At 44.0% G+C, this 14,736-nt stretch overlaps 2 protein-coding genes across 4 annotated transcripts; both read right to left on the minus strand.

The window, feature by feature from the left end:
• Positions 1–201: 201 nt before the first annotated feature.
• On the minus strand, positions 202–10,139 carry sytl1 (synaptotagmin-like 1). 3 transcript variants are annotated; one of them, XM_041955358.1, is made up of 17 exons: positions 10,049–10,139; positions 9,591–9,670; positions 8,315–8,519; positions 7,905–8,031; positions 6,766–6,914; positions 6,559–6,673; positions 6,420–6,477; positions 6,305–6,341; positions 6,184–6,224; positions 5,944–6,060; positions 5,627–5,793; positions 5,441–5,543; positions 4,938–5,099; positions 4,456–4,534; positions 4,269–4,368; positions 3,641–3,846; positions 202–939 (listed from the first exon to the last, which is right to left on the minus strand). In XM_041955358.1, exons 4-17 carry the CDS (start codon positions 8,027–8,029, stop codon positions 800–802), a joined length of 1,599 nt encoding a protein of 532 aa, XP_041811292.1. In that variant the 5' UTR covers positions 8,030–8,031; positions 8,315–8,519; positions 9,591–9,670; positions 10,049–10,139; the 3' UTR covers positions 202–799. The 3 variants fall into 3 exon arrangements, with proteins under 3 accessions (XP_041811292.1, XP_041811290.1, XP_041811291.1); XM_041955356.1 differs by lacking the exon at positions 8,315–8,519; XM_041955357.1 differs by lacking the exon at positions 8,315–8,519 and having other exon boundaries at positions 10,054–10,083.
• A 2,054-nt stretch (positions 10,140–12,193) lies between these two features.
• Positions 12,194–13,777, minus strand: cd164l2 (CD164 sialomucin-like 2). The gene is made up of 6 exons (XM_041955968.1): positions 13,699–13,777; positions 13,196–13,282; positions 12,877–12,969; positions 12,748–12,789; positions 12,368–12,527; positions 12,194–12,263 (listed from the first exon to the last, which is right to left on the minus strand). The coding sequence occupies exons 1-6, from the start codon at positions 13,775–13,777 to the stop codon at positions 12,194–12,196; spliced, it is 531 nt and encodes a 176-aa protein (XP_041811902.1).
• Positions 13,778–14,736: the final 959 nt, after the last annotated feature.

Genomic DNA, 14,736 nt, shown 5'->3' on the forward strand with positions numbered 1-14,736 from the left:
TTTTAATTCATCTTGAACAGGAGTTGAGATCGCCATCTGCTGAACACTTCTGACTCACATGATAAACGCTTTACTCCAGTGTCTGTTGATGATGCATGAAAGGGTGGATACCTGATGCCAATATGCCTCTATTTGATGTAACAAAAAAAAAAAAAAAAAAAAAATTGAAGGACATAGTCATCTCTTTTAGTCCTTGTTCTTTACTGTCACCTCTGTAATTTGCCTGAAAGTACAAAGTGTAAGTATAAAGTCTGACCACAAGATGGCAGTCAGCTAATGCATAAAAAGTAAAAAATAAATTTATGCAACTGCAGGGCTGTTTTTCTGGCACACGCCAAAAAATTCAAGAGACATGGGAAACAATTTGAAGTATGTGGTTAAGTTCTTAAAATTATCCCTCCATCTTTATCTCCTTGATGTATTATTTTTAATTTAGTAAGCAAAGAACACTGGCTGGTTCATCAGCTAAGGTTTGATATTTAATTAATAAACAACAATAGATTACAAAGGCAATCATGTCAGAGAAGACACAAACTGAACCAAAGCATACAAGAAAACGTCTGAAATGCAGACTGATTTGGTTTGACAACTAAATATGTTTTAATCTACACCATTAATTCACAATATTGCACCACTACTGCTGTCTGTGTGTGTGTTGGGTGTGGGTGTTTGTATGAAATAAACAGAAATAAACAGTGTATGTGTGTGACAGTAAGGTTAAATGTGTCGAGTGCGTCCTTTCAGTCCAACCACTTCATGAACATGCATATGAACGTGTGTTTGTGTACAAAGTGTGTCACTAGGGCCGGTGTGTGAGGTTAGTTCTGATTGGCAGTGTTGCGTCGATCCAGTGGTTTGGGTTGTTGATCATGGAGGTCCACAGAGTGACCTCCTCCTCTGTGGAGTCCATCCAGCTGACGTCCTCCCCATAACTTTGACCTGCCGTTAAAAAACACACAGTTATTCCATTATGTTGAAGACATTACTACTGCAATCCACACACCATGGAATGATGCTTTTTCAGTGAGGTCACAGAAACAATCCCAACACCTGACCACTGTTCCTGTATGCATGTGCACATAAACTGTATTTCTTTGTGTTAGTTTTGCATAAGACATTATGCAAAAGATTATGCCAAATGTATGTGCATGTGCTGCCTTCAGTGCCGACAAAGGTTGCAGCTGTATACCAGTTTCACAGTACCATAGTATGAAACAAGATACTTGTGCTCAAAAAGAGGATACATTCTAAGTGAAGAACCTTGGACCCCTAATCTGCCTCTATACATACCAAAGAGCAGTGATTCCTAACACGTCTCTGGGGGTCATCAGGTGGAAACCTCCCTTAAACAGTGTTTCGCCTACTTAGTCCCACGACACCTCCAGGAGGCTCCTGCTGGATCAGGCATGTCCTCTGCCTCCCCCTACTCCCTCACTGCCTTTATTTCACCCCCCAACTACTATTATTTCTCCTAATCCATATCCACTGACTAGACATAGCAGCCTCACCTGACTTCTCCCTCACTGTCTTCCTTAAATTTTGCCCATGCACTCCCAGCTCCCTGCAAAAGTGAAACAGCTGACTCTGCAACAAAACCTCTACACCCCACTTCAACCGGACAGACCCTGGTCTTCCATCTCCTCTGCTCAGATTCTGTCTTTAAATCTCCATAAGACAATGTCCGGCCTCAGATTACTATAAGCTATTTCCTGGGGCACAACTAGCTTTCCTCCCAAGTCCACCTGCATTTGCCAATCATCAGCCCCTACCAGGCAGCCACCTGCCTTCTCCCTGACTTAGCAACCATATTTTTCTCCCCCTCTCGAACAAACTGCACAACTAATTTTAGTATGAGACTCTTAGTAAATTCAACTGTATTAGTGCTTATTTCAAATTTACGTCAAGTTCCATGTCTGCCAGGACATATTTTGTGGAATTATAATAACGCATTTGTTCAACCAAAAGAGCCTTTGTGTTTTCATTCCTTTACGGATCATTGTTAGTGATGATAATAACTGCGTGATACAGTGAAACCGAGTTATCGTGCTGTAAAAATCTCATTCTGTTCAGGTTCACCTCAAGAGGCAAATGATTCTACCAGCAGACTAAAATCCAAGACATGAGGCCTGATGGTCAAATCAAAAAATCACAGTCCCCAAGCTGAAAGCAGCAACAAACAAGTGTACAGCAGTCGGCCCTGCCCTCTGAATACTACAGCTTTATGTCAAAATCTGTTTACAGAAAGCAACAAAAAAAAAAAATCAAGGTTGTCACTTCCCATCACTGAGCTGACATCATCTTTCCTCAGGAAGTCCACAGCGAAACAGAGGCTGCATCAGCGTTCTGAGCTTGAGTGCTACACACTCCTCGTCAAGCACACTAACACCAACTATGATCAGAGCAGCCCCATCAATATCAAGGCAAGCTACTTCATAATGACTAAATCAGCTGAAATCAGAATTGTTTTCCATGTTGCTCACGTATACAACTTTGCTGGTGATACCTGCTTCAGCCCAGTTTGCCATCTTTGTGGGGGATTTCAGCAGCCACCAGCCCAACGTGGGATGTTTAACAAAGCAGAGCAACACTGAGACTCTCTGGAAACCTAGAAATGACCTCGCTCTCATGACATGACCATCCGAAATGCTTTAAATGCCAAGAGGACCAAATGCAATGCGACGTGCAGCGCTGGGCTGACATGCTGTCACCATACTACTCCTAAACAGCACTGAAGATGAAGCATAAAACTGCTTTTATGGCACCATTTCCAAAGCTGACCATAAAATAAACCAACCAGTCAAACAACCCCTTTAATGTCCAATCCCCTGACGAAGAAACTGCTGCCCTCCTACAAGCCTAAGAAATGTCTCTAAGTCTCTAATCACAGCCCAGCACAGAAAATATAGGAGATGTTGGCAGAGCTGAATTTAGCGTCTCATGCTGGAGCATTTATTCATCACCTGGTAAGCTTTTTGTCACACCAAATCAAGTTTCCCGTCACTTCCTGACTTATAGAAGACAGCCCAAGAAAAACATGAGCGAGACAACTCTGCCCAACAACAGCCCAGAAGCAGAGGTGCCTGATAAGAGATAAGATAAAATCCTCTGCATAGAGCAGGCTGGTATCCGCACAGACTGCAGCACAGGAGGACAAATACTGTTTCTAATCACCAATACTGACTGCTGCCTTCAGAACAAGGTCAAGATAGGAGTGTTGTTCCCCTATCTGGTCACTTATGATATAATCTGTCACAAAGGGTTTCACTGAAACTACAAAAAGCCCCCACAAATAACTTTCTTACATGAATTTTGTCTTTTCATTTATCACTTTTGTATCTTTAGAGGTTTAGAGGCAGGTTATTGGTAAAATCAGCAGCATCTGTGTAATTTTAACTGTGTTTCATACCATATTACAGTATGAGTGTTTAAACCAAATGTCCACATCTAATCATAAAAGTTAAGTCCAGTTTGCTGCCTGTTCAAAAAACAAGAACCTGTCACATTAAAAAAAGCCTTCAAGCTGTGAAGCCTTGATACAGATCAGTTTCTGTGTGTGCCTGCTCGCTTAATCAGGGCTAACTGGTGGTACTGGAAACTGGCTGGTGTTCTTAATGTAGAGAGAGAGCGCAGAGACCCTCACCAGTTCCACAGCTCAGACGAATCCCTCCTAGGACGTGCATTTTTAACCCTTCGCGGTGCCAGACGCTCAGCTCAGCGCAGGCCTCTCTCAGGTCGCTGGTGTGGAAGCCATCGTACACCATGGTGTGGTTGTAGGTAGGGCTGATGGAGCGCTTCACCATGCGCGTCTTCTGACCACTCTGTCGGCTAGCATCTGGGAGTATGTAGCTTGTGGGGTGTAGATTAAGATTATGAGACGATTAATTCAGATTCAAACCAGAATTCACTTAAATATTGATATTGTGGGTATATATATATATATATATATATATATATATGTGCATATACACAGATTGGATGTTTAAATTAAAGATTTTAAGGTCATATGTATGAGTTGCAGAGATTTGTTCCTCTATTGTGCATATAAGAGGTGATTTAAATGTGCATTAACTGATTTTTGGCCACTTGGATGCAGTGATTCTTGACATACGATGCAGTAAAAGCAGTTTTTTTTCCCCTCGTTTAAGTTTACGATCAACAGATCCCTGCGCAAACTGTAAGTCCCCATATCCTGTTCTACAAATGAAATTGCTGCCATGATAAGCAACTGAGGACAGACTAACAGGGAACATGTTGCAGAGCTGACACACCTTCTAACAAAGGAGTCTACAGGGCCCCCTTTGTTGGACAGCAGGCCTTGAGCCTCCCGAAGCCAGATGTGAAGCTCTCCTGTCAGAGGCAGACCACCACCTTACAACACACACACACACACACACACAATGTATAAGACACATGTGGTTGAGGTACAACATAACATGATATGTGCGCTCTGCTCACCCTCGAATCCGTCTGGGATGAACTTAATAGAGAGTATGATGGTCCCACGACTGCGAATGGAGTCTGGATTCATATTAACCTGTGATGGGGGAAAGAAAGGGGGAGTAGAAAATAGAAAAAGATAAAGGCAGAGGAAAAGACACAGGAGGACAGAGAAAGGAGAAGCAAGGGGGAGGGAGGCAGAAGCGTTGGAAGCAGGAAAAGATTAAGGTTACATAAAACCTTAGTTGAAATTCACAGCATGTCTTCGTCTCCCTTCAGCTCTCCCAGACACAAGAGACGCTCCTCCCTGTATTCTGTGTCTCCGACAAAGCTTCGAGAACTGCTGTCACACAGACACGCAGATACTCAACAAATGTGGACGCAGGCAGCACAGTGTTGTGGTAAATATTTGTCTGGGAGTATTTAAACTCACATGCTAATATATGTGACTATGCGATTGTGTATTTGCATGGAAGTCCCTCGTGTCTGTTCTCCCCTACCCGTGGCTGCAGGTCCTGCCACAGTGGCTGTGTGTAGGTCCAGTCCCAGAGCCCCAGAGACACCTCCACCTCTCCCAGAAACACGTTCCTCCCCAGGGGCTCGGCGTGCCACACAGACAGGTTCAAGGTCCGGCTGCGAAGCTCTCCGATCCGCACTTTATACTACAAGATAAGAACCAGAATCAGGCAGCACATGAAAGGATGTAAGGGGCAAGTGCAGGACGATGTTCTGCAAAACCACAAGAGGTAAACATTAATCTAGGTAGTTTACTGAAAGGACGCCTTTAAGACTGGTGAAATAAGTGATAAAAATAATAAACTTTATTAATCTATGCATGCATAAAATGCAAAGTGCTTAACGTAAAAGCAGATAATCATAACATTTATGATGAAACAATAAAAACAAGGTAAAAAAGAGGATAAGACATCAAGTAAAATGGCAAATGGGGGATTTCTGTGAAGGCTGCAACTTCATGTGATATGTAAGTGGGAGAGTGTCTCACTCGGAGCATCTGATCATAGACTGGGTTTAGTGTCTTCTTCTTCACCGATGTTTTCTTCTTACTGTGACTCGACTTGTCCGGCAATAGATAGGCTTTTACATATCTGTGAAAAACACACACACATAAGACATTTTGGACTGATTGCATGCGTGACGTTGTGGCACGCTCACATGCACAGTCACTTACGGGTCAGAGCGGTTCTTTCGTGCCGTGGCGATATCCTCGCAGCCATACACTTTCACTTGCAGCTCCTCCTTCTGGGTGTCGTAAACCAATGAGAACTGGATGCGGCCCCTCACCTCGACCACTCCAAAATCCCCCGAGCTGAACAGACTCATCATGCTTCCACTGAGCTGTAACACACACACGCAGAGCAGAGATTGGCTCCTGCGTCATTGTCCAGAGCCGAGTCATCTTGCGTCGCTGAATGGCCAATTAATCAAAAACGTGTGTGTGCGCGCATGCACGTATGCGTATGTGTGTGTGTGTGTGTGTGTGTGTACCGTGTAGCCCGAATGAAGGCTGCCGTTGGAGCTGCTGGTTTTCAGAGACGTCGGATCTGGCTCTGTCAAGCTGCTGCTCAGCGAGTCAGTGTCCCCGTTGTGACTGTCACAGTCTTCCTACACACGCGCACACACAAACACGATTCTCAGACACTTTGAAAGGGAGATGAAACAACTGGCCAGTTTACCAAAACCAATTAGTGGTAGCACTCTGTGAATGTGGTCGTGTGTTACAATCACCTCCGTTTCCTCTGAGTGGCCATTACTTCTCCTTTCAGACTCTAGGAGCAGAATGATGAGTTAATAATAATGCTAAGAGACAGGGAGAGAGTCAGAGGCGCTAAGAGAGACACGTTTATACCTTTGGATGATGAGGAATTATTCCTATGCTGGAGACCCTGCAATTGGAGATGATTATTTATATTTAGATGATTTGTTTTCAAGCATAGGAAAAAAAGAAACACGCACACACAGACCTGTGCAGCAGGAGTTTTTGTTCTGGGTGTGGGTGTAGGTTTCAAACTTCCTTGACTCCTGAAAACACAAACGAGATATTGGGAGACCAGAGCTACACACTGTGAGAGGATTTTTCTGCAATGCTCGCCCTCCACTAACCCTCTGCTTTCCTCGTCTCCACTGTCCTTCAGTCTTTCCTCAGCCTCAGGAGAGGTGTTGTTGTTGTGGGAGGTTTCCTCTCTCTCGCCATTGAACAGTCCAGTCAGGGGCACATCTGTTACCATGGCAACAACCACAGAACCATCACCGGGATATCCCTATAACAGTAGGCCTGTAACAGCAGTGCTTTGCTAACTGAAAACGGACCTCTGCTCTTTGCGTTCCTGTGGCGTATGGTGGCGTGGACGAGGGCGCTGCCCGACCAGGTGCGGTGGCGTTTGCTGCGCTCCTCCCTGAACCACGCCCCCGACAGGGAGCGCAGGCGGGTCTGGTCTGTTTCTGTCTGCTGGAGGATCCTGCAGCATTGACACAGGGCCAAGTTAAACAGCAAACAATCAGAACCTCCTGTTGGGAGAAGTCAGCTGATGTCAGCCCACGTCACCAACTAAACAGTCACTGTACTCATATGACTTACTCAGCGTATGAAGGAGGTTAAACTATGTGTCATTTCTACTAGAAAAAACACAAAACACACACACACACACAATCTGACTTGTCAGGTTTCCTACACGTTTGTCTTTGACATAAACCAACCTGACAGTTGAGCTGAAATTATTATTCAACTAATCAATTAGCCAATGTACACAAAAATCAGAAGTAACAATTTTGATAACTGGTTAATTGATTAAGTCAACTACTCAGTAAAAATGATGTCAAATGTGTGGATATGCTCTCTACCCTGGGCTCTGTTTTTTTTTTATTATTTTATGATGTTTTCATAGACTAAGCAATTAATTCATCAAAAAAGCCAGGTGGCCTGGCTGGACTGGTCTGGGCCCCCCAAAAGCGCCCCCAGGTTCACACTGTGTCAACTAATTTGTGTTCACTTTACTAACTGAAAGTCTGTTTAGAAACATGCATGATTACGGCAGAATGTCAAGTGACAAGATAAGGGTGTTAAGGTGGGCCATGCTTTACAGATTCTGAGGCCCGTGTCTTGAAAAGGTCAAAACTTTCATTATCGGCTAAAAGTAAACTTATACGTTTCATGTTATCACATTTCAAATTACCACTCAGCAAATCTGCACACAGTAAAACAGTTTTTCAACCTTAAACTATAACTTACTGACTGGAAATGACTTTTGAGTGGAGACCCAGTGAATGCAGATGCTTTCTTACAGCCGCTGTACATGATACAATTAAGTCTTTATCATCCTATCACATTCTCTGACTTGTCCCCTTTGATTGGAAGGCCCACTGTCATTCTGCACCAAACATTGTTGTGTGTTTGTGTTCATTACTGGATAGGACTGGCACCTAAAAAGGGTTAAACAGTCACCTCTGACCTTACGCGTCTTTCATCAAGATGACGCAACTCTAAGTCACGCTGTAAGACCTGCAGGATGGCGGACTGCTCCTCTTCTGTCAGGTGGCTCAAGTCAAGAGAGGAGTCGACCTGCTCCTCCTCCATCCCTGAGTGAGAAGCAAAACCACAAACCTCAAACAGGATCCTTCATCTCTAATTACAATCAAACATGCTCTATAAAAAGTACTGAAACAGTAACAATGGCTTGTGTAACACTGCTCTTGTTCTTGCTAAACATGTGTTTCCCAACCTTTTAGCCCTATGACCCGTTCAAATGAAGCACTGTTTACTTGCTGTCACATGTTGCATGTCCATGAGCTTTTTTGGAACCACACAATAGCGACAGCCACACAATAACAAAAAAAGACAACAGTGAAAAATTACAATTACCGTCTCTCTGTTCTGTGCTCTGTGCCAACCAGTCAACTCGCCAGTTGAGGTCACAGTGACTTTGACCTTTCACTACCAAAATCTAATCAGTTCAACCCTGAGTCCAAGTCAATGTTTGTGCCAAATTTGAAGAAATTCCCTGAAGGTGGTCCTGTGATATCGAGTTCACAAGACAGGGACGGGCAGACTCCAGCCACAGCTGTCCCTGGTGAACAAAACAAACGCAGGTATACTAACAAACAGGCAGTTGCATAAAATAAAGGCCAAAGGCTGATCGCATTGTGATAAGCTACAAAGAGTGAAAAACATACAAGATAATACACAAAAGAGACGTAATCCATTAGGAGTTCCATTCATGAAGGCAGGGGGTTAAAGATTATTTGCAATGCAATCCATAAGTGGCTTCCAAATTCTCCTGATTATCTTGAGTCCAGCAGAGTCTTCCAGTGGAGACGGATCAACCTCAGAGCTAGCAGAGTGACACACTTTGTTATTCTGAGTTTAGATCCTGAGAGAAGAAAGAAGCTAGAAATGAAAGATACTGAACCCTTTTTGAAGGCTCAAAGGAAAAGACAGATTCCAAAGGTGACTTGTCGGGCCAATTAGGAAAGGAAGCTTTAATCTATCTAATCTTTTAAACTGAATTCAATCTATTTCTCAGTTGGGTCAAAGGTGGGAAATGTTTAATGCATAAAAAGTGCCTTTGTGTTTTCTGTGCCATCTTGTTTCCAAACACATATCAGTGAGTTAGGAGTGGATTTCTCCCTCTCAGAGTGTTTCATTCCAATGACACTTGACATAAAAGTGTCCCGCATCTCACACGAAACAAGAACAGATCTGTCGGGGGGGGCATGTGTTTGGTCTTCTGTTTTATCCTGCTAATTATCTAAACAGTCCTCTGGTTTATCTTGTCCTGACCCCCAGGCTGGGAACCGCATTGTTGAACCATTCAATACACTTTGCGATCACGTGTCCACAGTGGCTCTGGTACCTCAGTGAGTGAAGACACACACTGAGTCAGGTCTATTCCTGTCTGCCTCTGTGAATTTCATCCCCTCCTGCTCCACACGCCATCCACTGTAGACTCTAACCTACAATAACAACACTTCACCTCACTACTTAAGATGCCCCTACATGTTTTGACACTAAAGACTATGATATTACAAAGAAAAAACCTGCTGCACCACAATATAATCACTTTTAGGGCTGTGAGTGTGTACGTTTGGGCGTGTGTGTGTGTGTATGTGTGTGTACTCACTGCCTCGAGGCTACTTACCTTTGAGTCAGGCCTAATTAACGCATGCGCAAAGCTCCAGTCCAGGCGGTTGGTGTATAACAGCATTCACAACCCCAGACCTGGACAGCACAAATTAAGAATATTGCAGCATGTAGGAGATGGTAGAGTCATAATAACACTCCTGTAATAAAGTTTGCAGTGATGCACTCATCGAAACAGTAACTGTTCTGTTTTTACACCATTTAAGATGTAATATTTAAAGCTATATTTTGAAACATTATTGAATTGTCTGGTCATGATCATTTCTATGAAGCTCCCCTTTAGGAAAAATAGGCCCGTTCAGCACTTTCCTCATCCTGAACACCGCGAGAGAGAGGACACCTGTCGCCACTTTCTCCCTTTTTTGGATCAAAGGTTAAACTCTCCGCTCACGCATCTCCTAAAAGACAAACACACACACAAGCGCGGACATACCAAAATCGAGAAAAGTCTGTTACCTTACTTGTCAGCTTCCGCCATTTCCATCGATGAGAAAGTTGGGCGAAAACTTTCGCTGTGCGCCGTGTGTGTCGAGGTCTGTGTGCAGAGTGAACGCGGTGAACACGCCCTCCAGATCCACATCCGCGCACGGGCCGCGGTCAGCTGGGAGCCGCGCGTGAGGCGGAACAAACAGAAGCACAGGGAGTGTGTGTGCGCGCGTGTATGCGTGTGTGTGTGTTAGAGCGTCAGATTGGTACGGTGTGTTTGTTTGACTGTGTGATATGACTCACACACACACACACGCGGATGTTTTACCAAATTGCAGGGTGGAGGTGGGATGTAACTTTCCTTCTTGTAGCTGTCCACACCTGCTAAACACACACACACACACACACACACACACACTGAGGCTGCTGCACCTACTGCTGCACACAAACACACACGTACAAACAGTGATCTTTGCTTGTTTTGAAGCAGAAGAGAGAGTAACCCACAGCCCGTGAAGGCTGCCTCAACTTTCCAGTGTGGACTCATGACAATGTGTGTGCGCTACATGTCCATTTCTCATTGGAAATGTGTTTGTGTGTGCTGGGGGAGGGTGAATTCAGACTGAAAAAGACCTGTATTCAGTCCCGTCCTTTGTCAGCAGTCTTGGATGACAGCCACAGTCTGCCTTGATGGGGAACCTTTTTGTGTGGGCTTATTCAAGCCTGTAGGTCCTGGCCTGCACTGGCGCTGCTGCATCCAACCGGCCATCCTGCTGCTTCCCTATGGGCCTCCACCAGCGCTCTGACCCTGCTGCGTGCTGCAGCATCCATGCTGACACCCACATATGTAAGGATTAATAGGGGCTTCTTATCTGCATATACTGGGGGTGTGTCTCTGCTTGCACCCAGGTTGCAACTCAATTAGATCACCCACATGCTGTGCATTAGCTGTTACCAGCTTCCAATTTACATGCATGACAGCAGACATCATACACACACACACACACACACACACACACACACACACACACACACATACACAGAGAAACAGGTGTTTGCCCTTAGTTTATTCAGGCTGGCAGCCCTTTTAAGCATTTTTTATTCTAATGACATCACAAAAAATTCAAACATTTTCATGCTGAACAACTAAACTAGTATTGACATAACAGGCTCATCACATCTGTCACTAATTGTTGCTAAAGGGTTTAATGCTGATATGTATGTAACATAAATATGAGCAGTCAAAACGGTTTGTAAAAAAGACATATACAAGTCAAAATGACATGCACATCAGAGGGCTGCTCCTAAAGCCACACTGGAAGTAGTCCTGAAGTTTAGAAGTCTACTCTTACTATTTAACCTGACATGTTAGATTATTAAGCGTAATTGTAATGTTCCCAGGGGTTGCTGTGTCAGCTTAATGCTCTAACTCACTATAAGTTGACAAATGGAAGAACTATATAACATACATAAATATCTAAATGTTTGGTCTCAATACAACACCAGAAGGTTATGCAGCTCCACATGAAACACAGAAGTATTCTTAGATGATGGACAAAATCTTCATGCCCAGGGTCTCATTTCAGTCTATTTTAGGGCTTTTGAAAAAAGATTAAAATGCCTGTTGTGACCTTGTCTGACCTACTGTCTGCATGGGATTATATCACACTTTCCCACAGCTGCACTGTGCTATTTACACAGTTGAAACCTTGATACAGCTGGCTGCTTGTTGTTTATAAGAGGACAAACACTTAACATGTAGCATTGGTGAAAATCTACGGTGGGTTTGATAAATGTTGAGAAAATTAGAGCCTTTTTGATCCTCATTTGTCAGATTGGATGATTACCAGCAGTCAAAATATCTCTGAAATATTAAATGCTATAGAAACACAGTGAACACATGCACATACGCCCATCACACAATGCAGAATAAATCTCCTGTTATAAACACACCCATCCCTCAGGGGTACACGTGGGGACCACACCAAAAACAAGGGCTCAGGAAAAAAAAAAAATCTCGTCGTCACAACTCGATGAGTCACTGTTCTGCTGTCCTCCACCCTCGTCAGTTTGTCCTTCACACATCTTGTTCTCACTGTGGCTGCTCTCTGTGTAAAGACAGATAGAAGTTGGAAATGGACAGATAGAGTTTGTAAGTAGAATCCAGATACAATCCTACAGGGATGTTAAAGGTGGATCTCTTTGTTTACTGGCTGCTGTTGAGCAGTCTTGCCACCAGGAGGTGCTGTTGCACCAACAGAACACAGTGACACGCTTACATGCGCATGGTTAAACTGATGCAGTCGTGCTAAATTCTCTCGTCTCTGACACCCAAGTGCACAAACTCACATTGGGTCATAGCTGCTCTGCTCTTTGGACTTGAGGAAGCGCATGGCAAAGAAGCCGCCCGCCTGCACGCACAGAACCAGTATGATGCCTCCAATGAAACTGGACATGTCAAACTTGGCCTGGGAGAACTGTGGGGGTGTGTTGGTGCTGCCTCCATCACCTGAAAGGAAAGATAAGGAGTTTGACTGGTTTACAGAGGAATTACATGAAAGCAGGGCAGGTAGGGAAAAAGAACAGAGAGTCATTTTTTTCTGAGAAAGCACTGACTGAGTGCTATTGGGGAACAATTTACTCAGCTCTTACGAAAATATTACATTTCTGACACACTAGAGAGGGGAGGGGGTGGAAGGGGATGCTTAAGCAGATATGACACAATTTACCTGTGTCACCCTCGCCTCGTCCCTCAGCTACAGTCTCCACAACTGGGAGATTAAAATGCAAAAGAGACAAGAGTTACTGAGGCTGCAGAGAAATATCTTGTGTTCATTTTGGAGGGGATTGTTTGCCACCTGTGCACAGCTCAGACACTCTAGTCCAGCTGCAGTTCATGGTGTTGTCTACTGAGCTGCCGTCATCAGTCACACACATGCCTGTGTCGTTACCTGAGACAGAAAGAAGGAGAATTTTAGTGTGTGTGTGTGTGTGTGTGTGTTTGTGTGTGTGTGTGTGTGTATCCTGGCATACTGAATAATTCAGTCATCTTGTACAAACCAGGCAAGCTTATGTTACAGCAGGTATGATGATTGAATTACTATCAGAGGTCATGGGTGTGTGGCTATGTTTGTGTGTGTGTGTGTGTGTGTGCATCTGCTTGTGTGTGCACGTCACCATCTGGACAAAGCCTCCAGACACAGCCTGTCAGGTTGAGCATGGAGTATCCAACGCACAGGTCACATGACTCTGCTTGAGAACAATCTGTAGGGAGGGACACGACTGGCAGTCAATTGGAAGTGTCACTCAAAACCAACTGATTGGCCGATGAGCAGCTATCTTCCCACAGAAACATTTTAATCGCTCAGTTATTGTAGAGTCTGGACAACGTCAGAGCAGGCAAAATGAGTGGGCAAAAAAAAGTAATGCTAAAGAAAAGACAGCAGATTCTCAGTCCTGCCGCTCAGTTTTCCTCATTGTCAGCTTGTAACAAATACTGGAGGACAAGCCGTCATCACAGATAATTAGAGCAGAGGCGTAATCAAGGACAGGCTCTTGAAGGAGGTCAAATTGTACTGGAAACAAGGAGACATCAGACGCCAATAGGAGGACATATCAAAATACAGTGAGATGGTCATACAGTGAGAAAACAAATGTAAGAGATGAGGATGGACCCATACCTGACTGCGAGTACACAGAGGGCACCACAGCAAGAAGCAGCAGTGTGGAGCAGAGGACCTCCAGTACCCGCTGCTGCATCCTGACAGCCACAGAGGACCAACACCTGCAACTGACAGCTGGAAACTTTGGTGCTTGGAGAAAAGTGTCAACAAAAAGCTTTCGACAAAAATATGGTCAGTAAGTCCTCAAAAGGAGATCCAGTAGTTGCAAATGGTTCCTGGCTACGACGCAGAGTGAAAGACAGGAGACACAGAGATCTGTGTAACATGAGCAACACCAAAACTTGGTTTCCAGGCAACCAACTGGCCCACCTCAACCCTCCTGAAATGCACACCACTTTGGACAGAGTGACACCTGTTTAGTTCAGCCGGCAATGCACGCACACACACCTGCATTCACACACATGCCCTTACAAACACCATAAACAACAGCACTATCTGCAAAGGGTCCCGAATTAAGGAAGAACTTTAAGTCATTCAGCTTTAAATAATCTACTATCAAATAACCCTTGTATGTTTCATTATTTTATCATTTCGTGTCACACTGCTCAAATGTTCACGCATGTTCTAGGATAGTGGGTCCCAACCGTGGGGTCAGGACCCCTCAAGTTGTCCCAAGATGAATCTGAGGGGGTCACAAGATCATTTAAGACAGAAAACAAGACTCTCAGTGCTAAATGCTAACATCTGCCTGCTAAAAATGCTCACAGTGACAATGCTAACGTGCTAATTTTAAACAGGTGTAATGCTTATATGTTCACCATCTTAGTTTAGGGTTACCATGCTATCATTTGGTAATTAGCACCAAGCATAAAGTACAGCTGAGGCTGATGAGAATGTCATTTAGTCTTCAGACAAACTAAAGTATTGGATGAGTAAAAATTGTGACTCGATGATGTTGAAGGAGAACTTATTGAATCAAATATTTCACAATTTTTCCTCTGGGCTTCATGAATGTCTGAACCAAACTTCATGGTAATCCATCTAATAGAGGATGACATATTTCAGTGTGGATCAAAGTGATGGACTGACTGACAG

Source organism: Chelmon rostratus, chromosome 16, assembly GCF_017976325.1.
Source record: "Chelmon rostratus isolate fCheRos1 chromosome 16, fCheRos1.pri, whole genome shotgun sequence".
Taxonomy (NCBI): Eukaryota; Metazoa; Chordata; class Actinopteri; order Chaetodontiformes; family Chaetodontidae; genus Chelmon; species Chelmon rostratus.

What these genes read in the sequence shown, in the direction of transcription:
- sytl1 (XM_041955356.1), bottom strand. Translation starts at nt 8,029, where the DNA reads ATGGAGGAGGAGCAGGTCGACTCCTCTCTTGACTTGAGCCACCTGACA. An exon ending in GGAGACGAGGAAAGCAGAGG is followed by an intron (nt 6,478 to 6,558) that starts GTTAGTGGAGGG and finishes TTGTGTTTTCAG; the next exon opens with GAGTCAAGGAAGTTTGAAAC. An exon ending in TCGTCTGAGCTGTGGAACTG is followed by an intron (nt 940 to 3,640) that starts GTGAGGGTCTCT and finishes TTTTAACGGCAG; the next exon opens with GTCAAAGTTATGGGGAGGAC.
- cd164l2 (XM_041955968.1), bottom strand. Translation starts at nt 13,777, where the DNA reads ATGCAGCAGCGGGTACTGGAGGTCCTCTGCTCCACACTGCTGCTTCTT. An exon ending in CTCTGTGTACTCGCAGTCAG is followed by an intron (nt 13,283 to 13,698) that starts GTATGGGTCCAT and finishes CCCTCCCTACAG; the next exon opens with ATTGTTCTCAAGCAGAGTCA. An exon ending in ACGAGGCGAGGGTGACACAG is followed by an intron (nt 12,528 to 12,747) that starts GTAAATTGTGTC and finishes CTTTCCTTTCAG; the next exon opens with GTGATGGAGGCAGCACCAAC.